Source organism: Cololabis saira, chromosome 14 (genome assembly GCF_033807715.1).
Source record: "Cololabis saira isolate AMF1-May2022 chromosome 14, fColSai1.1, whole genome shotgun sequence".
NCBI classification, from domain to species: domain Eukaryota; kingdom Metazoa; phylum Chordata; class Actinopteri; order Beloniformes; family Belonidae; genus Cololabis; species Cololabis saira.
In genome coordinates, this window is record NC_084600.1 from 30,835,923 (window position 1) to 30,860,852 (window position 24,930).

At 41.5% G+C, this 24,930-nt stretch overlaps 1 protein-coding gene across 2 annotated transcripts in view; it reads right to left on the bottom strand.

The window, feature by feature from the left end:
* The window catches only part of mcama (melanoma cell adhesion molecule a), an 83,836-nt gene that overhangs the window by 25,900 nt on the left and 33,006 nt on the right, over window positions 1-24,930 (bottom strand). For both annotated transcript variants that reach the window (XM_061740380.1, XM_061740379.1), the window contains exons 2-5: window positions 3,809-3,942; window positions 1,512-1,740; window positions 1,361-1,431; window positions 1,193-1,280 (exon numbers count right to left, since the gene is read on the bottom strand). In XM_061740380.1, the coding sequence (XP_061596364.1) occupies window positions 1,193-1,280; window positions 1,361-1,431; window positions 1,512-1,740; window positions 3,809-3,942 (522 nt within the window). The remainder of the gene's footprint in view (window positions 1-1,192; window positions 1,281-1,360; window positions 1,432-1,511; window positions 1,741-3,808; window positions 3,943-24,930) is intronic.

The following is a 24,930-nucleotide window of genomic DNA, read 5'->3' on the forward strand; positions in this document are numbered from 1 at the left end:
TTTCTGGAGAGCCAATTAGCACATTGCATCGCCTACTGACGTCGCCGCCATATTGGATGTGGCAAGACTGGGCTGCAAACTAATACAAGTAAATGGACTTATTTTCCTAAAGCACCTTTCTACAAAGAAGTTTTACGTCTCATTTATTCATTCACACACGCACTAATATACTTGGGAAACAGTTAGGCACCAAATATAATATATTTAAAAAAAAATTCAATAACATATTTGAACCATTTATATCCCCCCTCACAAAAATAAGAAAAATAGAGAAACATATTCTCTCATTAACAAAGCATATTTTACATTTTTACACATTACATTACATTTTATTGTTATTGTTATTTTATTGTCTGAAAAATGGTTCAAATATGTTATTTGGTTATTTGAATTTTTTTTATTTGTTTTGTTGATAAAAAAATATGTCTCTATTTTTATGAGGGGGGATATATATTGTTTTTCGGCACTACCTTGTTCTCTATAGCTGATATAACATGAATTACTCCTATGTGGGATCAATAAAGTTCTTATTTTTGCCATCTGAGAAAATTAAATATATTATATTTGGTGCCTAACTGTTTCCCAAGTATATTAGTGCGTGTGTGAATGAATAAATGAGACGTAAAACGTAAATTTCTTTGTAGAAAGGTGCTTTATGAAAATAAGCCCATTTACTTATTATTATTATTAGTTTGCAGCCCAGTCTTGCCACATCCAATATGGCGGCGACGTCAGTAGGCGATGCAATGATCTGATTGGCTCTCCAGAAACCCTTTGAAACCCGTGCCAAAGATCGCTGATTGGCTGTTAGTTTTGGCACGTCAAAACACTGCCAAAACTCGTAGTTGTAAAAAAAGTTTGTAGCTTTTGAAAAAAAGTTTGTAGCTTTTGTAAAAAAAGTTTGTAGCTTTGTAAAAACAGTTTGTAGCTTTGTATCTAGAAGTACAAATATGTTTTGCAAGTACAAATATTTTTTGCACACGCACAAAATATTTCTACAAGTACAAAGTTTATTTACAGATACAAAATACTTATGGCATTAATTTGAGCCCATACCGTTACTGGTCCCCATTATCAATAACAAGCCTCTAATGAGCAGGTGGGACGCTCCCTGAGGTCTGAAATCAAACGCAGAAACAAGAATATAAACACTGGGGAGGCCTTTTGGGCGGATCCAGTAGGCCGTACGTACGTCCTGGAGTCGGCGCCAGCGGCACGCCGTTCCGGTACCAGGTGATGTTGGGTTTGGGGAAAGCGTGCCGAGCCTCACATGACGCCACCTGGAGGGAGAGTCACATTTACAAAATGTTATCATCCTAACATGTGGCACATGGCGGCGCTTCTGGCCGGGTCGACCCACCTTGGACGGGATTTCATTCGTCACAGATATTCCAGTCGGGACCGGCTCGATGGCCGGAGGCTCCGGAGGAGCTGTAGGAAATTCAGAGCGGTTACATCGGGAACAGATTCCCTCTTAGATGACGGCTCGGCTGCCTCGTGGGGTTTCTCACCAAACACTCGGAGGTGGGTCTTGCGTTCGGCGTTGCCGGCAGCCAGCCCGTTAACTTGGCAGAAGAACTCCCTGTCGTCGGAGGGCTGGACGTTCTGAATTATGAGGCGGCTTTCCATCTGGCCCAGAATCACCTGGATGCGGCCGGTGTAGTTGGTGTTGTTGTCGACTATCTGCTGGCCCACGTCACCGTAGAAGATCCGCGTCCGTAAGCCGTTTCCTTCGGCTCTCTGTTGGACGAAGGACAACCAGCAAACAGTCAGCCTGAGGCCCGCCTCCTGGGCCCGGCATCGCCGGAGTCAGCAAGTCAACGGTTTTGATCCTAGTCAATCTATAACGATTTTTAAAGGATATTTCCAAACGATTTGGAGCAACGTCCAGCCTTCCCTGCAAATCTACCCCAAAGATAACTAGATAAGTCCTATCCTATCCTATCCAGATTCCAGACTGAATAAGCTGCTGAATCATTTCATTTTCAAGAATGCACATTTCTACGACGGAGTATTAGGACCAAACAAAAAAACAAAAAAAGGAAATTACGAGAATAAAGTCATCATGTAATGAGAATAAAGTCGTAAAATTATGAGAATAAAGTCGTAATATTACGAGAATAAAGTTGTAATAGTTCTCATAAATTACCACTTTATTTTCATAATATTATGACTTTATTCTCATAAATTACCACTTTATTCATTACGACTTTATTCTCGGAATTTTACGACTTTATTCTCGGAATTTTACGACTTTATTCTCGTAATATTACGACTTTATTCTCATAATATTACGACTTTATTCTCATAATATTACGACTTTATTCTATTACGACTTTATTCTCGTAATGTTACGACTTTATTCTCGTAATTTTCCGACTTTATTCTCGGAATTTTACGACTTTATTCTCGTAATATTACGACTTTATTCTCATAATATTACGACTTTATTCTCGCAATATTACGACTTTATTCTCGTAATGTTACGACTTTATTCTCGTAATTTTACGACTTTATTCTCGTAATTTTACGACTTTATTCTCGTAATATTACGACTTTATTCTCATAATATTACGACTTTATTCTCGTAATATTACGACTTTATTCTCATAATATTACGACTTTATTCTATTACGACTTTATTCTCGCAATATTACGACTTTATTCTCATAATATTACGACTTTATTCTCGTAATATTACGACTTTATTCTCATAATATTACGACTTTATTCTCGTAATATTACGACTTTATTCTCATAATATTACGACTTTATTCTATTACGACTTTATTCTCGTAATGTTACGACTTTATTCTCGTAATTTTACGACTTTATTCTCGTAATTTTACGACTTTATTCTCACAACATTACGACTTTATTCTCGTAATTTTACGACTTTATTCTCATTATATTATGACTTTATTCTCGTAATTTCCAATTTTTTTTGTCTTAGTTTGGCCCTAATACTCCGTCGTACATTTCTTATTGTTCACTTGAAATATGGCATATATGTTTACACTAAATACATTTGATGGAAGTACATATCTTGTTTACTTGAATTAATATCATTAAATCCACGGCTTGACCGTTTTCAGTGTTTTCTGCCAATAGAGGGCGCTCTCATGCAAGTGCAGCTTTCCCTGGTCAAAGCTAAGTAAGTCAAAGAGCAAATGTTTACATAGTCATAAAATAAATTATTTTGTGTCTTTGAAAAAGACATGTCAAATGTTCAAAAAACCTTGTTATTTACTTAATGAGTGTTGTTAGAGGAACTGAGTGAATTGATTGGCTATTTATTTACAAATGTAGCCACAGATGAAGACAAAATCAATCTTGTATGGAAAAAAGCATTAAAAATCACAATAATCGAAGAATCGTGGCACCAATAATCGAATCGAATATCGTTATAATCGAAGAATCGAAGCTCCAATAATCAAAATTGAATCGAATCGTGAGGTACCCTTGTTTGCACACCCCTAGCAGGAATTGGAGAAGCTCTGTTCTAATACAGACTCTGATTAGTTGGCCTTTAGGTATTGGGGATTTCATTTCTTTTCTTTTTTTTAAGGGTCTGTATTAAATCATCACGGTACTCAAATATAAAAAAGTCCAGTGAAAAAGTCCAAAACTACAGTCAGACATCAGTTAGAATAATTACAGTATAAAAGTATCTTTAAACCAAAAGTATGAATAAAAAAAGGCGCATAACGTTTTTTTTCATGGAAAATGACGAGAAAACAGAAAATCTGACGTCACGAGTAGAAAGACAAGCATGAACTGGGATTCAAACACGGCCAGTTTTACCCACCACAAACCACTGGAACATGACGAAGCTGGGCTCGCTGTCGGTGTCGGTGAAGTTGTACTGGCAGGGGATCTCGGCCTGGTCGGCCTGGTACACCTCCATGCTGTCGTCCATGCTCAGCTCCACCTTGGCCCGCACTGGAAGACAACGAGCACAGCTGTTATACGGTGTTGGACTCCATCAGACATGGACACTGCAGAGGTGTTCTTCCTCAGCCGTCTGATGTTCACCTTCAACCCTGATCTTATTCTGAATTCACGGAGCTTGGCAGACGAGGACTCGTCTTCACGGGCCAATCTGGACGCAAGCTGCCGTGTTAGACGAACAAAGAAGAAAAGGCTTCTTGTCCACATGGCATCATTTTCGTCTTCCTTCTGCCTCGCTGATTGTAACCACAAAACCCAGTTCTTGGCCAGAAAAATCAGTTCCCTAGGCATCGCCGGGGAATTCAGGCAGCCAGTTTGACACTGGGCCGCAGATCCGGAGTGCCAAGAGCTTTTTCATCCATGTTGGACTTGGCTGCAGCTCTGGAGAGGCCCACTCACACGGCAACAACGAGGGACAAGGATGGCACCAAATGAGTCTATTTGTCTGTTTAATGTGCTTTAGAGGATGGATAAGAATACCCCCCCCCCGGCTCTTCCCACGTTGTCCACATGTACGGTAACGAGACAGGGGGAGTGGATCTGGACGCCGGGAGATCCAGATATCCATTCATTCATTCGTTCGTTGGTTAGTCGACATGCGGTTTTCAATGTGGGTGTCCAGATTATTTACTATCATCACCAAATGTTAACGATCTTGTGGAACATCGTTGGTCGACTTGTACGGACTCATAACAAGACAGCAGCAACGATGCGTCCTTTTAATGCAGTTCTGCACACGTACAAAGTTACATTTATGAGTAGCTAGTCCCGGTTTCAGCTCTACTGGTCCTGGTTTCAGCCTTGCTAGTCTCGGTTTCAGCCTTACTAGTCCTGGTTTCAGCTCTACTAGTCCTGGTTTCAGCTCTACTAGTCCTGGTTTCAGCTCTACTAGTCCTGGTTTCAGCCTTACTAGTCCCGGTTTCAGCCTTACTAGTCCTGGTTTCAGCTCTACTAGTCCTGGTTTCAGCCTTACTAGTCCTGGTTTCAGCTCTACTAGTCCTGGTTTCAGCCTTACTAGTCCTGGTTTCAGCCTTACTAGTCCTGGTTTCAGTTCTACTAGTCCTGGTTTCAGCCTTACTAGTCCTGGTTTCAGCTCTACTTGTCCTGGTTTCAGCCTTACTAGTCCTGGTTTCATCTTTACTAGTCCTGGTTTCAGCCTTACTAGTCCTGGTTTCATCTTTACTAGTCCTGGTTTCAGCTCTACTAGTCCTGGTTTCAGCCTTACTGGTCCTGGTTTCATCTTTACTAGTCCTGGTTTCAGTTCTACTAGTCCTGGTTTCAGCTCTACTTGTCCTGGTTTCAGCCTTACTGGTCCTGGTTTCATCTTTACTAGTCCTGGTTTCAGCTCTACTAGTCCTGGTTTCAGCCTTACTGGTCCTGGTTTCATCTTTACTAGTCCTGGTTTCAGCCTTACTGGTCCTGGTTTCATCTTTACTAGTCCTGGTTTCAGCCTTACTAGTCCTGGTTTCAGCCTTACTAGTCCTGGTTTCAGTTCTACTAGTCCTGGTTTGAGCTCTACTAGTCCTGGTTTCAGCCTTACAAGTCCCGGTTTCAGCCTTACTAGTCCCGGTTTCAGCCTTACTAGTCCTGGTTTCAGCCTTACTAGTCCCGGTTTCAGCTCTACTAGTCCCGGTTTCAGCTCTACTAGTCCTGGTTTCATCTTTACTAGTGCTGGTTTCATCTTTACTAGTCCTGGTTTCAGCCTTACTAGTCCTGGTTTCATCTTTACTAGTCCTGGTTTCAGCCTTACTAGTCCTGGTTTCATCTTTACTAGTCCTGGTTTGAGCTCTACTAGTCCTGGTTTCATCTTTACTAGTCCTGGTTTCAGCCTTACTAGTCCTGGTTTCATCTTTACTAGTCCTGGTTTGAGCTCTACTAGTCCTGGTTTCAGCTCTACTAGTCCCGGTTTCAGCTCTACTAGTCCCGGTTTCAGCTCTACTAGTCCCGGTTTCAGCTCTACTAGTCCTGGTTTCAGCTCTACTAGTCCTGGTTTCAGCTCTACTAGTCCCGGTTTCAGCCTTACCAGTCCTCGTTTCAGCCTTACTAGTCCCGGTTTCAGCCTTACTAGTCCCGGTTTCAGCCTTACTAGTCCTGGTTTCAGCCTTACTAGTCCTGGTTTCAGCCTTACTAGTCCTGGTTTCAGCCTTACTAGTCCTGGTTTCATTTTACTAGTCCTGGTTTCAGCTCTACTAGTCCCGGTTTCAGCCTTACTAGTCCCGGTTTCAGCCTTACTAGTCCTGGTTTCAGTTCTACTAGTCCTGGTTTCAGCTCTACTAGTCCTGGTTTCAGCCTTACTAGTCCCGGTTTCAGCCTTACTAGTCCTGGTTTCATCTCTACTAGTCCTGGTTTCAGCTCTACTAGTCCTGGTTTCAGCTCTACTAGTCCTGGTTTCAGTTCTACTAGTCCTGGTTTCAGCCTTACTAGTCCTGGTTTCAGCTCTACTAGTCCTGGTTTCAGCTCTACCAGTCCTGGTTTCCAGTGGTGTAAAGTAACGAAGTACAAGTACTTCGTTATTGTACTTAAGTAAGATTTTTGAGAATTTGTACTTTTATTGATACTTTCATTTTTCTGTACTTTTACTTTTACTTCGTTACATTTTCAAGGAAAAAATCGTACTTTTAATCCGCTATATTTAAAATTGGACACGTCGTTACTCGCTACAAATTAAAGTCTTACATTAAATGAAAATGTAGGGTACACGGCGAAGCGCACCGTACGGTGCGGGTCGCCGCGTACCCTACGCCGTAGACTCTGCGTTGGTGTAACACGGAACCATAAATCAGCCTTGAGCGGCAGCCGACGCTCAAGCCGACGAAATTAAAATGGGGTAATGGAAACAAACACTAAAGGGGTCAGAATAATATCACCATTATTTAGAGTTGTAAGCAAATTCTTGGATTCTTAATTTCTTTGCAATCCTTTTGAAAATAATTTTGTACTTTGAATTTTGTACTTTGTACTTTTTACTTTTGTACTTAAGTACATTTTACACCATGTACTTTTGGTACTTTATTATATTTAATTTGAGGTACTTTTATACTTTTACTTAAGTAATTTTCTTAATGGGTACTTTTTACTTTTACTTAAGTATTTTTCAAGCAGAAAATTTGTACTTTTACTTAAGTACAATATTTTTGTACTTTTTCCACCTCTGCTGGTTTCAGCCTTACTAGTCCTGGTTTCATCTCTACTAGTCCTGGTTTGAGCTCTACTAGTCCTGGTTTCATCTCTACTAGTCCTGGTTTGAGCTCTACTAGTCCTGGTTTCATCTCTACTAGTCCTGGTTTGAGCTCTACTAGTCCTGGTTTCAGCTCTACTAGTCCTGGTTTCAGGTCTACCACTCAGACTGAATGTAATAACAATAATTAGCATCATAGATTAGCATAAGCTAAGTATATCCAGGATAAAAAAGGCTCACTCTGATTGACATGAGGTGGATTCACAGACCCGTTTGTTCCAGCCATTTAACAACATGGGGGCCTGTTGTGATGACTTTTCTTCTACAGTCTGCGTTGGGACCGGGGGGGGGCTCTGGGAGGATCACTGGGAATCCAGACTGAAATATGTGAACAATGTCATCTCCACTTACTGTAGTGCTTTTCCAGATATTGAAGGGGGCCAATTTAATACCAGCAAACACTGACGGACATAAAACTGCAGGCAGTCTTTTGTTGTTTTTTTTACTAACAGTTCTGAAAAATAAAGAGAAACAATTAACCGGAGCCAGACCTGGGTGTCCTCATACATGCTGTCAGCGTTGGTGGAAACAAACCAAGCATGAAAGCAGCTTTTAGAGTCCAGTTGCCACCCTGCCGCCCCCATTCAGCTGCCTCCTCCCCCTTCACCACCCTGTCTCCCCCTCCTCTTTCTCACCATCAATAATTTTCTCAAGTCAGTTTTTTTTTCTTCTGTTCCTCCCATCTCTTCCTGGGCCCATGCTCAGCCAAGCATTTCTTTAAGACAACGGGCGCGCCATTGTTCCCCCACCTGGGTGGAACCGTACAACCCCACTGCTCCCACACACACAGGGATACACCCCCACCAACCAGCCGTCCCACGTCGGGGTTAAAACCAGTTCACCGGGCTTTCAATTTATTATTTGCCACGATAAAGATGACGAGAAAAGGCTTCAAGACATGAAGCAGATAATAGAGGCTGAAGAAGAAAAATGTGTCACAGGAGTCAAGAGTAAAAACCGCCGTCTGGGCGTTTTGGGCCATGCTGCTAACTTTTCAGCTAATCCGATTAGCACTGGGGGTTGGTTGCGGATTTGGCTCCCAAAGCCGACCCGGGACCGGCCTTATCTGTTCCTGTTGTGACTTCATGGAGCATGGGCGGCAGCGCAGACGCTCGTGACCCGTGATCTGTGGAGCAGAGCAGCCAAAACAGCTGCCCCTGGGCGTGTTTGTGCACACACTCGTGTCTGTCTGGGTCTGTGTGATACAGAGCTAATTCTCCCAGAAAAGACACAAAACAAAGCACTGCAGAGTGTTTGGATGTTGTCATCATGCCGTTATTCATTTAACAAATTTGAAGTCAAAAGAGAAAAGAAAGAAATCATGTAAGAAAATACCAAGTAGCACCTTGTTGCTTCCTCAGGATGGAAGAGTAACTGATCAACTGATCACCAGCAAAGCAGATATTTCAGCAGTTTGCTGGTGTGCAATATTCAGGTGTGTGTTAACGCAATCCCAAAAGGGAAGGACATCAGCAATGATTTAAGAAGTCCTGTCCCCTCTTAGTTCCTGATGCTAACGTTGTGTTGTTTATTGTTTTACAACTGTGAATGTCTGTGATAAAACGTCATATCAAGATGTTTTAGACATATTTTTGACACAAAATGACCGACTTTCATCTCTGGGAGCATTCAAATGGCACCCGGACATGTCGTAGAGGGATATTTAGAAAACCTAAAGATAGATAATAATTGTAATTAGGGGTGTAAAATTAGCACTTTAGTTGCAATTAATTAATTGCAGGCATATATATATTTTTTTTTTTAAGACTTTTTTGGGCTGTAGTGGCCCTTTATTTAAGTTACAAACAGGAAAGGAGTAGAGAGAAAGAGAATGGGGATGACATGCAGGAATGGTGCGCAGACTGGGATTTGAACCTGCGACCACTGCAGGAGGACTGTAGCCTCAGTATATGAGCTGCTGCTTAACCCACTGCCGAGCGGTTCAATTATTTAGCGCATTATGTTTTTTAATCGCTTAATCCATTTTTTTAATTTTAGAACTTTTTCTGTTTGCGAGTTGCCTTTATTTTGAAATCTGTGTTTTTGCGGTGGGCTTCTTGTGCTTGAGTTGTGGGTGGAAAACAACGGTCTGTCCCACCTTGAAGTGGACATTGATCGTCTGTCACTATTTTTGGGCGTGTTTAGCAACGCTGGTAGACTCCCATTGTAGCTGGACAAGAATGGGGCGGTGAATGGTGGAGAAGTGAAAATAGAGCAGCATGTGAAAGTTGTCGGTCCAGTGAGGAGAATTTACATTTCTAAAACGCCCCGACGACACCATTGATAAAGGTAGAGAGACATGTGTCATGGTGGAAAGGACTTCGCTCACCATCGAAGCAGCTCAAGTTTAGCCTTCCACATAAACGCAAAGCACCCGGTCGCAAGTGCAGCCACAGCTAACGTTAGCAGCAACGATGTTGCCACAGCAACGCTCTGCTCCAAACTAGACTCTAGGAGAGCAGCCCGCGCACGTCTGCAACAGAGAGGCTGAAAAATGTTCTTGCCAAGTGGATGTAAATGTTTAGGACTGCATCTGTTCAAGTCTGTTAAAAAAAAAAAAAAATTACTTTATAAAGCCACCTTTTTTGTTATATAGCAATGTTTTGATCAGCCACAATAATGTACTGAATTTAAGTTGAGGGTTTTCCTCAGCAATTTTTAGTAGCGATTAAAAAAGAGATTAATTAGATTAATGAATTAAAAAAAGATCTTAATTAATTCATCGCTCAATTTTTTTAATCGCTTGACAGCACTAATTATAATAGTATAATAGTTGGTAATAAGGTTAAATTGGAGGTAAACTCCCAATGCTAGTAGTGATTAGCGTTAACAAGTTAGTTAACTTATCTGAGGTAATATTCATGTTGCTACATAAAAACTGTTTTTATATAACTTTAAGCAGAGTTAAAAGCATTTAACTTTTTGATAGATAAACAGAACTTCTTTAAAATACCATAAATATAAAAGAATGCCGTGGACATCGTGGCATCAACAACGTTGCTGATAATCGACTTTGAATAGGATGGCGTCAAGGTGAAGTGAATTCTGGATTCATTCGGTCACTACGATCGATTAAATCGTGTGTGGGGCGGACAGAAGGAAACTCTGATCACGATGCCACATCAGAACGGATGAAAAAGACAAAAATCCAGGTTTTGCAACATTGTAGTCAAAGTCCAGATCTCAACCTGATTGATTTAAAAAAAAAAAAAAAAAAAAAAAGTCCCTATTAAACCCAAATCCGACCATTTAAAACATTAATTGAGTAAAGAGCTTTGACACTGAGATGACCTCGCTCAACGTTCTCACACTACAAATAAGACAGTAAAAGACATTATAATGAGGGGGACACTCCCAGGACAGCCTTTGAATACAGTCACTCATTATGTGTTTAAAACACAGACAATGCTCTCGTCTCCCAACTCAAGTGGTCCCATTACTGGCTTCTCCTTCCCATTAGGGCTGTCAGCTCAGGACTCCAGTAAATCTGCAGTTCTGCCGCTGATAAGAGTCCAAATCACCTCTGACACGACAAACCAGCATGATTTACGCCCCCAAATCCCCCACAAGCTCACCGAGGCATGAAATGAGACTGCATGCCTTTAAGAATAACAAAATGCCATCTTATAAAACCTCATTTTCACTTGACATGTCAGTCTGAGACATCTGGGACGGGCTCTAGCCACACGGCGACCTTGAACACGATAAAAGTGAGAAAATGGATGGGTGGATGGATGGAGATATGAGCAGAAAATAAATACACAGAGAACATTTTCATTTGCCGCAACACTGCGGCCATTGTGGCCCTGAATATTACAGAAAGATACGATCACGCGGGTTCAAACCACTTCTTTCACAGTTTCCTATTTAAAATGAGTAAATCCAAGAAACTACAAGATATATTTGAACTAATTTGTTTTCACAATAAAGGTAACACATGTGAGATTAATAGAAGACGTGTAAAAGTATAAACCAGAACCTTAAGATAGAAAACAGCCAAAATAAAACTAAATGTATATGCCATTCAATTCCTTTCAAATTAAAAGTTTTAAGCCTGTTTGTCAGGCCACTAGGAATGGGCGATATTTTACCGTTCACGATAAACCGTCAAAAGAATTCCCCACGATAAGAATTTGTCATCTCGCGGTAAAAACGATAAATTCCCGTTGATGATATTTTTGTGTAAAACTGATTTATGGTTCTGAGTTAAATCCACGCACAACGTACGTGAAGGAAGGAAGGAAGGAAGGAAGGAAGGAAGGAAGGAAGGAAGGAAGGAAGGAAGGAAGGAAGGAAGGAAGGAAGGAAGGAAGGAAGGAAGGAAGGGAGAAAACAAGGAAAGAAGGAAGGGAGAAAAGAGGAAGGGAAGAAGGAAGGAAGGAAGGAAGGGAAGAAGGAAGGAAGGAAGGAAGGAAGGAAGGAAGGAAGGGGGAGAAGGAAGGGAGAAAACAAGGAAAGGAGAAAGGAAGGGAGAAAAGGGGAAGGGAAGAAGGAAGGAGAGAGCAGGAGGAAAGAAGGAAGGAAAAAAAGAAGGAAGGGAAAAAAGGAAGGAAGGAAGGAAAGGGGAGAAGGAAGGGAGAAAACAAGGAAAGAAGGAAGGAAGGAAGGAAATGAGCCTGAAAGAAAGAAAGAAAGAAAGAAAGAAAGAAAGAAAGAAAGAAAGAAAGAAAGAAAGAAAGAAAGAAAGAAAGAAAGAAAGAAAGAAAGAAAGAAAGATAAATTCCCGTTGATGACGTTTTTGTGTAACAAACATGGCGGATCTGAGAGCGAGATAGATTTATAGTTAAAAAGGTGGAGTTGAATTGGTATTTTTTTTATCGTCATTTTTATCGTTATCGGGATAAATGCAAGAAATTATCGTGATACATTTTTTCATCATCCCTACAGGTCACACAGCAAAATCTATAATTACTACCATTTTATGAGAAAACAATGCGTAAATACGAGTGTTTAAGATCGTTGCAGCCTCTGCAGACTCGCTGAAACTCCTCAGCGAGTGGAAGGTGTACAAAGCTTAAGCGTGGGTGACGGGGAGGAGTTCTGCTGAGGTGCCGAACACCTGGAGGACACCGTCTACTGGCTGACATCAAAGGGACACGCAGGCACGCGGTGAAAGCATAAAGCCCTACACTGGAGACGAGAGCGTCTTGTCCACCTGAAGTGCTTTCAGAGGCAGCATCTGGCACAAATCTGCCAGCAGCCCGCTCCCTGTGTGACAGTGATGGGTTCGGGCTTTATTATTCCACACAGAGAGATAAGGAAGTGCTGCAAATCTCCTCAAAGACACCTCTTCATGCATCTGTGAGCCCTCCTTTCAGGCAGCAGAGCATATCACGGCTTCAGGTCAGGAACTCGCACAGTCCTCCGTGATCGATGTTGAGGTGGAAAATCTCAGCTGAAGTCATCCATGAAGAAATGCAGCCGACGGCCTTTGATGACATTAAATCTAAAGACGATTTGTCTATAATTCAGATAAACTCTCTGGAATGAAGCAATCTTTTCGAGGATGTGGAGAAATGGTTTTAAATAAGTAACGCATTACCTGAGAACTTTATCAGTCAGATTTTGTGGAAGCTAAAGGAAATAAACAAATTAGGTGTCGGACACCATGCTGTCAGCTTCAGGGTCTTTGAATGCCCCACAGCTCCCTTCACATCGGAAAAAACCCCTGCGAACATCGGAAAAAACCCCTGCGAACACCAACCGACATCTGGCTTTTCTTCTAACCAGCATTTATTTCCAGGTGAGGCAGCGGTCAGAGATGGTTTCTGGCTCCGACTGCAATCAGCAGGGAGTGCAGGTAGACATCCCGACTGTCGCAGCGGGGCCGCCACTGAAGCAGCGACCGCAGCTCACCTCAGACAGAGTCTCACATATCAGACACAGCAGAGACAGTAAAAACCTCACACCTGCACAGGTGCACTGATTCAGGTGGGAAAAGGAAAGAAATAGTTCATGCTTTGAGTTAGGGTTGGGCGGTATGGACTAAAAAATGTATCACGATAATTTCTGGCATTTATCCCGATAACGATAAAAATGACGATAAAAAAAATACCAATTCAACTCCACCTTTTTAACTATATCTATATTTCTTTCTTTCTTTCTTTCTTTCTTTCTTTCTTTCTTTCTTTCTTTCTTTCTTTCTTTCTTTCTTTCTTTCTTTCGGGCTCATCTTTCTTTCTTTCTTTCTTTCTTTCTTTCTTTCTTTTTTTCTTTCGGGCTCATCTTTCTTTCTTTCTTTCTTTCTTTCTTTCTTTCTTTCTTAATTTCTTTCTTTCTTTCTTTTTTTCTTTCGGGCTCATCTTTCTTTCTTTCTTTCTTTCTTTCTTTCTTTCTTTCTTTCTTAATTTCTTTCTTTCTTTCTTTCTTAATTTCTTTCTTTCTTTCTTTTTTTCTTTCGGGCTCATCTTTCTTTCTTTCTTTCTTAATTTCTTAATTTCTTTCTTTTTTTCTTTCGGGCTCATCTTTCTTTCTTTCTTTCTTTCTTTCTTTCTTTCTTTCTTTCTTTCTTTCTTTCTTTCTTAATTTCTTTCTTTCTTTCTTTCTTAATTTCTTTCTTTCTTTCTTTTTTTCTTTCGGGCTCATCTTTCTTTCTTTCTTTCTTTCTTTCTTAATTTCTTTCTTTCTTTCTTTCTTTCTTTCTTTCTTTCTTTCAGGCTCATATCTATTTTTCTTTCTTTCTTTCTTTCTTTCTTTCTTTCTTTCTTTCTTTCTTTCTTTCTTTCTTTCTTTCTTTCAGGCTCATCTTCCTTCCTTCCTTCCTTCCTTCCTTCCTTCCTTCCTTCCTTCCTTCCTTCCTTCCTTCCTTCCTTCCTTCCTTCCTTCCTTCCTTCCTTCCTTCCTTCACGTACGTTGTGCGTGGATTTAACGCAGAACTATAAATCAGCTTTACACAAAAAAAATCATCAACGGGAATTTATCGTTTTCACCGCGAGATGACAAATTCTTATCGTGAGGAATTTTTTTGACGGTATATCGTGAACGGTAAAATATCGCCCATTCCTAGTAGACATCCCGACTGTCGCAGCGGGGCCGCCACTGAAGCAGCGACCGCAGCTCACCTCAGACAGAGTCTCACATATCAGACACAGCAGAGACAGTAAAAACCTCACACCTGCACAGGTGCACTGATTCAGGTGGGAAAAGGAAAGAAATAGTTCATGCTTTGAGTTAGGGTTGGGCGGTATGGACTAAAAAATGTATCACGATAATTTCTGGCATTTATCCCGATAACGATAAAAATGACGATAAAAAAAATACCAATTCAACTCCACCTTTTTAACTATATCTATATTTCTTTCTTTCTTTCTTTCTTTCTTTCTTTCTTTCTTTCTTTCTTTCTTTCTTTCTTTCTTTCTTTCTTTCTTTCTTTCTTTCTTTCTTTCTTTCTTCGGGCTCATCTTTCTTTCTTTCTTTCTTTCTTTCTTTCTTTCTTTCTTTCTTTCTTTTTTTCTTTCGGGCTCATCTTTCTTTCTTTCTTTCTTTCTTTCTTTCTTTCTTTCTTTCTTAATTTCTTTCTTTCTTTTTTTCTTTCGGGCTCATCTTTCTTTCTTTCTTTCTTTCTTTCTTTCTTTCTTTCTTTCTTTCTTTCTTTCTTTCTTTCTTAATTTCTTTCTTTCTTTCTTTCTTAATTTCTTTCTTTCTTTCTTTTTTTCTTTCGGGCTCATCTTTCTTTCTTTCTTTCTTAATTTCTTTCTTTCTTTCTTTTTTTCTTTCGGGCTCATCTTTCTTTCTTTCTTTCTTTCTTTCTTTCTTTCTTTCTTTCTTTCTTTCTTTCTTAATTTCTTAATTTCTTTCTTTTTTTCTTTCGGGCTCATCTTTCTTTCTTTCTTTCTTTCTTTCTTTCTTTCTTTCTTTCTTTCTTAATTTCTTTCTTTCTTTCTTTCTTTTTTTCTTTCGGGCTCATCTTTCTTTCTTTCTTTCTTTCTTTCTTAATTTCTTTCTTTCTTTCTTTCTTTCTTTCTTTCAGGCTCATATCTATTTTTCTTTCTTTCTTTCTTTCTTTCTTTCTTTCTTTCTTTCTTTCTTTCTTTCTTTCTTTCTTTCTTTCAGGCTCATCTTCCTTCCTTCCTTCCTTCCTTCCTTCCTTCCTTCCTTCCTTCCTTCCTTCCTTCCTTCCTTCCTTCCTTCCTTCCTTCCTTCCTTCCTTCCTTCCTTCCTTCCTTCACGTACGTTGTGCGTGGATTTAACGCAGAACTATAAATCAGCTTTACACAAAAAAAATCATCAACGGGAATTTATCGTTTTTACCGCGAGATGACAAATTCTTATCGTGAGGAATTTTTTTGACGGTATATCGTGAACGGTAAAATATCGCCCATTCCTAGTAGACATCCCGACTGTCGCAGCGGGGCCGCCACTGAAGCAGCGACCGCAGCTCACCTCAGACGCAGTCTCACATATCAGACACAGCAGAGACAGTAAAAACCTCACACCTGCACAGGTGCACTGATTCAGGTGGGAAAAGGAGAGAAATAGTTCATGCTTTGAGTTCTGTTTCATCCTTAAATTGTTCTACTCCTTGATGGTTGTTTTGCACTGAGGCGTCTCGTGTTTGTGTCATTTATTTAGGTGGTTTCCCTGACCATTTTTCACTGGTCTGGCTCTGATCCAGGTTCCTGTCGGCCTTCCCCGCGCCGCGGCGCAGCTGTGAACATCCAGACGCTGGATGCAGATTGAAGCGCTGCCCGTTTTCACACCTGTGCTGTCGCTGGGATGAGCCAGCAGGCTCATTGGACCTGCAGCAGGTTTTCGGAGGGTGGGGAAGTTAAAAGTGTCCAAACATCACTGTTCTGAGCCTGTGTGTGTTGGGGGTTGTGCTTGGGACCAGCCCGGGCCCTCCTCATTAACACAGCAGTCCACCTGTGATCGCTCCCGTATTCTCTTTGACAGCATTAAGGCCCTCAGCAGGGGATTTTGGGGGGGTTGGGGGTTCAGCATTTTGATGCGGGTGATCTGGGCGTGGCTCGCTAGCTCGACAGCTCGTCTCATGTCTTGAAGATGAGATGAAAGGGGAATGAGTTCATAAATGCACCAGTGTTGCAGGACACGCTCTGCTGCAACACAAACACACCCACAAAGAGGCATTTTCAAAACTGTGCAAGACATCTGCAATAAATATAAACACTGAGACGGGTTTGGAGGACTGGAGCGGTGCGGCTTATCTGCTGCAACATAAAACCATCAAAACTTCCCCTTAAATATTCAGTCTGTATCTTAAATAAATTAATGAAGAAAAACCATTAATTTCAACAGAAGTGATGGATGAGATGTGAGACGAGGACGGAGATCTAAAGTGAGCAAAATGTTGGCAAAAGGATGTTATTTTAGTCCCACCAGGAACTCTACAACCGCCTCGTTATGCTCATTAATTAAAACCAAGCAACCTTATTAAACTTTTGAGGAAACATCAAATAAAACGAGTCAAAGGAAACACGGAGAACCTGAAAGAGAGGCAGAACACTGAAGGACAAGCTGCTGCGTCCATCGTCCTGTTGGGTTTCGCTGCGGTTCAGAACTCAAGACCAGAACCACGTCTAAAACGGATCCCTCCAAACGCTGTGGGACTGATCGATCGCACTTACGCCTGATAAAAGAGGTTCGGACGGATTTATGCCAAATACTTGGACCTCTGATCTATCCACCATCCATCATCCATCCACCATCCATCATCCATCCATCATCCATCCATCATCCATCATCCATCCACCATCCATCATCCATCCACCATCCATCATCCATCCATCATCCATCCATCATCCATCATCCATCCATCCATCCATCCATCCATCATCCATCCATCATCCATCCATCCATCCATCCACCATCCATCATCCATCCATCCATCCATCCATCCATCCATCATCCATCATCCATCCATCATCCATCCATCATCCATCCATCCATCCATCCATCCATCCATCCATCATCCATCCATCCATCCATCCATCCATCATCCATCCATCATCCATCCATCCATCCATCCATCATCCATCATCCATCCATCATCCATCCATCCATCCATCATCCATCCATCAATCCATCATCCATCCATCATCCATCCATCCATCCATCATCCATCCATCCATCCATCATCCATCCATCATCCATCATCCATCCATCATCCATCATCCATCCATCATCCATCCATCCATCCATCCATCATCCATCATCCATCCATCATCCATCCATCATCCATCCATCCATCCATCCACCATCCATCATCCATCCATCCATCATCCATCCATCATCCATCCATCATCCATCCATCCATCCATCCATCCATCATCCATCATCCATCCATCATCCATCCATCATCCATCATCCATCCATCCATCCATCCACCATCCATCATCCATCCATCATCCATCCATCCATCCATCCATCATCCATCCATCATCCATCCATCCATCCATCATCCATCCATCCATCCATCCATCCATCACCCATCCATCCATCCATCCATCCATCATCCATCCATCCATCCATCATCCATCCATCATCCATCCATCCATCCATCATCCATCCATCATCCATCCATCCATCATCCATCCATCATCCATCCATCATCCATCCATCATCCATCCATCCATCATCCATCCATCCATCATCCATCCATCATCCATCCATCCATCCATCATCCATCCATCATCCATCCATCCATCCATCATCCATCCATCATCCATCCATCCATCATCCATCCATCATCCATCCATCCATCCATCATCCATCCATCCATCCATCCATCCATCATCCATCCATCATCCATCCATCCATCATCCATCCATCATCCATCCATCATCCATCCATCATCCATCCATCATCCATCCATCCATCATCCATCCATCCATCATCCATCCATCATCCATCCATCCATCCATCATCCATCCATCATCCATCCATCCATCCATCATCCATCCATCATCCATCCATCCATCCATCATCCATCATCCATCCATCCATCCATCCATCCATCCATCATCCATCCATCATCCATCCATCCATCCATCATCCATCCATCATCCATCCATCCATCCATCATCCATCCATCATCCATCCATCCATCATCCATCCATCCATCCATCATCCATCCATCATCCATCCATCCATCCATCATCCATCCATCATCCATCCATCCATCCATCATCCATCCATCATCCATCATCCATCCATCATCCATCCATCATCCATCCATCCATCCATCATCCATCCATCATCCATCCATCAATCCATCATCCATCCATCCATCCATCCATCATCCATCCATCATCCATCCATCATCCATCCATCCATCCATCATCCATCCATCAATCCATCATCCATCCATCCATCATCCATCATCCATCCATCATCCATCCATCATCCATCCATCCATCCATCATCCATCCATCATCCATCCATCCATCCATCATCCATCCATCAATCCATCATCCATCCATCCATCATCCATCATCCATCCATCATCCATCCATCATCCATCCATCATCCATCCATCCATCCATCATCCATCATCCATCCATCATCCATCCATCATCCATCCATCCATCCATCCATCATCCATCCATCCATCAATCCATCATCCATCCATCATCCATCCATCCATCCATCATCCATCCATCATCCATCCATCCATCCATCATCCATCATCCATCCATCATCCATCCATCATCCATCCATCCATCCATCCATCCATCCATCCACCCATCATCCATCCATCATCCATCCATCATCCATCCATCCATCCATCATCCATCCATCATCCATCCATCATCCATCCATCAATCCATCATCCATCCATCATCCATCCATCCATCATCCATCCATCATCCATCCATCCATCCATCATCCATCCATCCATCCATCCATCCATCCATCATCCATCCATCATCCATCATCCATCCATCATCCATCATCCATCCATCATCCATCCATCATCCATCCATCCATCCATCATCCATCATCCATCATCCATCCATCCATCATCCATCCATCATCCATCCATCCATCCATCATCCATCCATCATCCATCCATCCATCCATCCATCATCCATCCATCATCCATCATCCATCCATCCATCATCCATCCATCATCCATCCATCCATCCATCATCCATCCATCATCCATCCATCCATCCATCCATCATCCATCCATCATCCATCCATCCATCCATCATCCATCCATCCATCCATCCATCCATCATCCATCCATCCATCCATCCATCATCCATCCATCATCCATCATCCATCATCCATCCATCCATCATCCATCCATCATCCATCCATCCATCCATCATCCATCCATCATCCATCCATCCATCCATCCATCATCCATCCATCATCCATCCATCCATCCATCATCCATCATCCATCATCCATCATCCATCCATCATCCATCCATCCATCATCCATCCATCCATCCATCCATCCATCATCCATCCATCCATCCATCCATCATCCATCCATCATCCATCCATCCATCCATCCATCCATCCATCATCCATCCATCCATCCATCCATCCATCCATCCATCCATCCATCCATCCATCCATCCATCACTAACCCATTTCTTTGTAAAAAGAGAACACTTCTTGTCCTCTCAGTGGGTTGAGTGGACACCTTTTACAGACTACTGTCCTTGTGCATGTGCAGGTTCAAGTCCTAGCCCAGGGGTTGGCAACCCACGGCTCTAGAGCCGCATGCGGCTCTTTAGCGCCGCCCTAGTGGCTCCTGGAGCTTTTTCAAAAATGTTTGACTTTTTTTTTCCTTTTTTTTTCTTCTTTTTTTCCTTCTTTTCTCTTTTTTTCCTCTTATTCTCTTTTTTTTCTTTTTTTCTTCTTTTTTTCCTTTTTTTCTCATTTTTCTTCCTTTTGCCTTTCCTTTTTAATCTCAACATTTCGACTTTTTTCTCTAAATTTTTACTTTTTTCTCGACATTTCGACTTTTTTCTCAGCATTTTGACTTTTTTCACGAAATTTTGACTTTTTTCTCGACATTTCGACTTTTTTCTCGAAATTTTGACTTTTTTCTCAACATTTTGACTTTTTTCTCAAAGTTGTACTTTCAACATTAATCTCGACATTTCGACTTTTTTCTCAAAGTGCATAATGAAAAAATCTTCCCCCATTTATAGCTAATATAGATACATGCAGCATGTGTTGCCTTCATTGTAAGGCTGATACAAGACCAGACATATTTGTTTTTTGTGTTTTTGGTCCAATATGGCTCTTTCAACATTTTGGGTTGCCGACCCCTGTCCTAGCCTGTCACTCTTTCCTGCATGTCTTCCTCTCTCTCTCTATACCCATCTCCTATCCACCTACTGTCAATAGGGCCACTCGTGCCACAAAAAACTTTTTTTTTTTTAAAGAGAGAAAGGTTTTTGTTTTGAAAAAAGAAAAATGCACCATCTTGCTGGTTAGGAACTTCTTCAGCAGCTGGATAAATATTTCATCATCACACCCGGTGGGTGAGACTTCATTAACGGAGCAACGTGGATGTTTTATTTATGCTTCTATCTGATGTTCGGCGGTGAGTGCAGCTTGTTCCTCAACATCTACTACCCATCAATAACCCCCCCGGGGAGCTGCTGGGTTACGGCAGGTAGCTCTGCAGCCACAGGATGGATAATTAAAGGTCATTAGGCTAAATACCGTGTCTGCGCCGCAGGGAAGTTCCTTCAGCTAGCACCAGACCTACAGTAAAACAAATGTACTAAATAAGCCAGTCAGCATCACAGAAACCTGAAAGCTGCAGCGGTACGGAATAAAAACAAGACTAATGTAGTTATATATTCATCCTTTTAACCGAACGCTGGCTGCATCCAGCTGTAACGAGGGGGTGGGTCAGAGTACGCAGCGTAATTTCTGGTAAAAGTGAGCTGGGAGCAGTTTAGCGGTCCAGAAACATCTCTGACAACACTGCTGCAGTTTTCTGAATATATTTCTGTTTAGATTCAATTAAAAAAACAAAAAAACTATCTCAAGTATATAAACTAGATTTGCTCTCTTTGGAGAAAAACCACAAGTCTGGGGCACATCCTTCCTAATAAATATCAAACTAAATACACTTGCAAGACAAAGTAAGTACACCCTCTTTAATGCTTAAGGTTTAACATAGGAGGACATAAAATACACATACATACATATACAACGGGTTTTTAAACCAAGTAAATAAAGCTGATAAACAAAACATCAACATGCTGAACATTGACGTTATTCTACTCGACATTAAGCTTTTTCAGCATCTTGATCTTGGTGTCTGAACTGTTTAATCAGCTCGAGCACCAAACCTGTTTGTCCCAAATGGAAAATATTTTCTAGTATGAAAATAAAGAAAAAAAAAGAAAAAAAGGATTTAAATGTGTCTGAACATCACAACTAGTCTGTGCTTAGTTAAACAAACATCCTGGAGTTAAATCAACCTGAGGTCTATGATTGGATGCAAATGAGAGCAAATGTTCATTAGAGTCCAAAGTCTAAACAAAGTGTAAAAAATTTTACTTTCTTTATTGTCATACCTGACATCTTTGAAGGGTGCCATCATCTTAAATTGCAATCCGAATGTCGGATAAACTATTGTCACTAAACGCCACATGAGGAGGAGAGTTCATGACCTCCGCTTCCAAACATCCAGATCAATACTTGGATATATGTCATCGTTCATCTGAACCTGACGTCACCATCACTGAAGTTCATACCCTTTCTGAGGCTTTTTGGAGTCTTCTGTCTTCTGCTGGAATCTTGGTGTCATATTAGACAGCCAGCTGACCTTTAAGGACCATGTTGCCTCGGTTTCCCGGTCTTGCCGGTTTGCTCTTTACAACATCCAGAAAATCAGAGCCTACCTGACAGAACATCTCTTGGTTCAGACTCTGGTCATGTCACGCATTAGTCCAGACTGCAGCAGCACGTCTGGTCTTCAACCAGCCCAAGAGAGCTCATGTCACTCCACCTCTAATCTCCCTGCACTGGCTTCCAGTTGCAGCATCAAGTTCAAAGCTCTGCTTCTGGCTTACCAAACAATTACCCATAATGCTCCTGCCTACCTTCACTCCTTCATCCAGAGCTACACTCCCTGTCGACAGCTCCGCTCAGCCAGCGAAAGATGCCTGGTGCTTCCACCACAATGTGCCGTGAAATCAGTAGCCAGACTCTTCTCCTCCATGTTCCCCGATGGTGGAACGACCTACCAAACTCTGTCCGATTTGCAGGGTCTGTAACTACCTTTAAGAGCAAGCTAAAGACTCAGCTCTTTAAGGAGCACTTCTGCATCTACTAAACTTCTCTGCTCATCAGTTAGATTTGTGCAGCTCTTTGCATGACTCAGCACTGAGAAAGCTGCATGCACTTGTGCCAAGATGATGTTATGATGGTGAATTGGTGGTGAAAACCTAGTTTTGCTGAATAAAGGGACTTTTGTGTTGGCTGGGAAAGGAACACAGCAAATGTGTCCAAATGGACTCACAGCAGTCTGACCAGCACTTATCCAGCTGTACCCTTCTATGTGATTTCTTGCTTGTGCTGTTCTCTAGTAGTACTAAGACCTGAGGAACCAGGTAGTAGTAGTAGGAGTTTTGGTCACTAATGAAAGTTTGCACTTGTATAATAAACTGATTCTTAAAACTTCGTAACGTTCAGGTTCCAGTCACGACACTGTTGGTGCTAAAGTCTTTTTTTTTCATTGCTAGCGGTTGTATTTGCCAGCGTTCGCTAGCGCCGGTGTTGCGTTAACGCTCGATGGGTGGAGCTTCTGACCTTCGTCAGACCAGAAACAACCAATCAAATTTTTTAGTTTATGTTTAACTGCTCCGCCCCTATGTACGATTTCAGTAATGCGGCATCAATCTGACTGGCTGATGCTGGAATTAAACGTTCCCTCGGCAGCGTCACCCACGACACTTTCATGGCAAAAATAATTGACAAACTCATTTCAAGTTAATTTAATTAAAATTCCTTGTCCAACAAATGCATCCGTCGTCCTACTTGACCAGAAACAGCGTTTACTGACCCGGACAAGGGGACAAAAGTGTTTATGTGAGCTCTAAAATGCAGAAGAAGTGACTGAAAGACTAAAAACGCTGCCTCAACCTCAGAAGGTTAAATCATTCAGTGTTCAACAAGAGGTCATGTGGTCTCACTGCTGCAAAGGTGAACAAAACTGACATTTTACAGCAGAATGTGGAGATAACAGTGCTGCCCTTTTCATTTCTTAATGAAAGTGTGTGAACGACGAGGTGTCAGCGCAGCAGCAGGAAGGTATGAGGATCTGGCGGTCGTTCCAGCTCTAAACACTGGAGACCTCGGTCCAATCAGACCTCCGACGACAGGACGCCGTCGCTCTGGTCGACCCCAACAAAGACCTGCTTATCCCCGCAGCCACGGCCTTCACAACAGCCATGAATACCCGTCAAAACTACAAACTAGCTGAGGAATAAACCACCATCTTATAACCAGCCAGCACAAAGTTGGAAAAGGTGAATCCCAGAAAACTTTTCCTATTTTCCGTCAGTTAGGATTCTGTAGGATTTGTAAAATGTCAGAACAATGACATTTTTCATTCTACACTATTAAAGAATGGAAAGAATTTCCCTATTGTGGGACTAATAAAATAAAATTGTGATTATTATTAGATTTAAACTAAATTTGAAATGTTGAATGTGGGGAAAGACATTAACAACTTACCTCCACCTGCTGGATCTCTGTTTTTTTGGGTTTTGTTCTCAGGTTTTGGTTTTGAGGTTTGGGGTTTTGGTTCTCTGGTTTTGGGTTTTGGTTCTAAGGTTTTGCTGTGATACTTGATGCTGACCTACGATGCTAATTAGGGCTGTTCGATTTTGCCCAAAAATAAAATCTCGATTTTTTTCTCTCAAAATCCGATTTTCGATTACGATTACAATTATTTTGTGAATTGACAAAAGGCAAAGAAATGATTTCAAATATGCTATTTTTTTATTGAACATTTGCCCCATTGGGCTTTAAGTGCAAACTTTGCTCTTATTAAACCAAAAATGAATGAATAAAGTGCAAAACTCTGTAAAATAAGTTGAAAAAAAGTTTTAAAAAATATAATAAAATATAAAGTTTTATCTCTGAAAAAAAAATCAGCAAATCAGCACTTGCAAACATACAGTAAGTTATATTTCCAATTAAATAAAACAAGACATTTTCTAATTAAACTAAACTGGGTCTTTGCATGCTAAATAATAATCAACCCATGAAGGAGGTAGACGTGTGTAATGTCAGTCATTACATTTGCTGTTCACATTTGCAAGTTTTTTGCAAGGAACACGAGCCGGTCTACCGCATCTGGCTTGAGGGATGCCCGGTGGCATGTTACAACGCCCCCTCCTACACTAAAGAGCCTCTCCCATGGGGCACTTGTCGCAGGTATTGAGAGGTATTTCCATCAATCATTAATATGGTATCAATCATTAATATGTGTGCAGACAAGGTAAAAAAAAAGTGAAAAAAAAAAGTGAAAAATCGATTTTACGATTTTCACGTTTTAACATCGTTCTAATTACATAATCGCGATTACGATTTAAAATCGATTGATCGAACAGCCCTAATGCTAATTAACATTTATTCTGATAAAAAAGCATTTCAAATTTTACAGCAGAAAAGTAAGTTAGTGAGAAAAGTGAGCGTTTAACCTGGAGGTCAGTGGGGACCAGCTTGTGGGTGGAGCCAGGCCCTAGTGGTTGTGGGAGTAAATCCCGGCAAGAACCCTGCCGGAGACAGCTG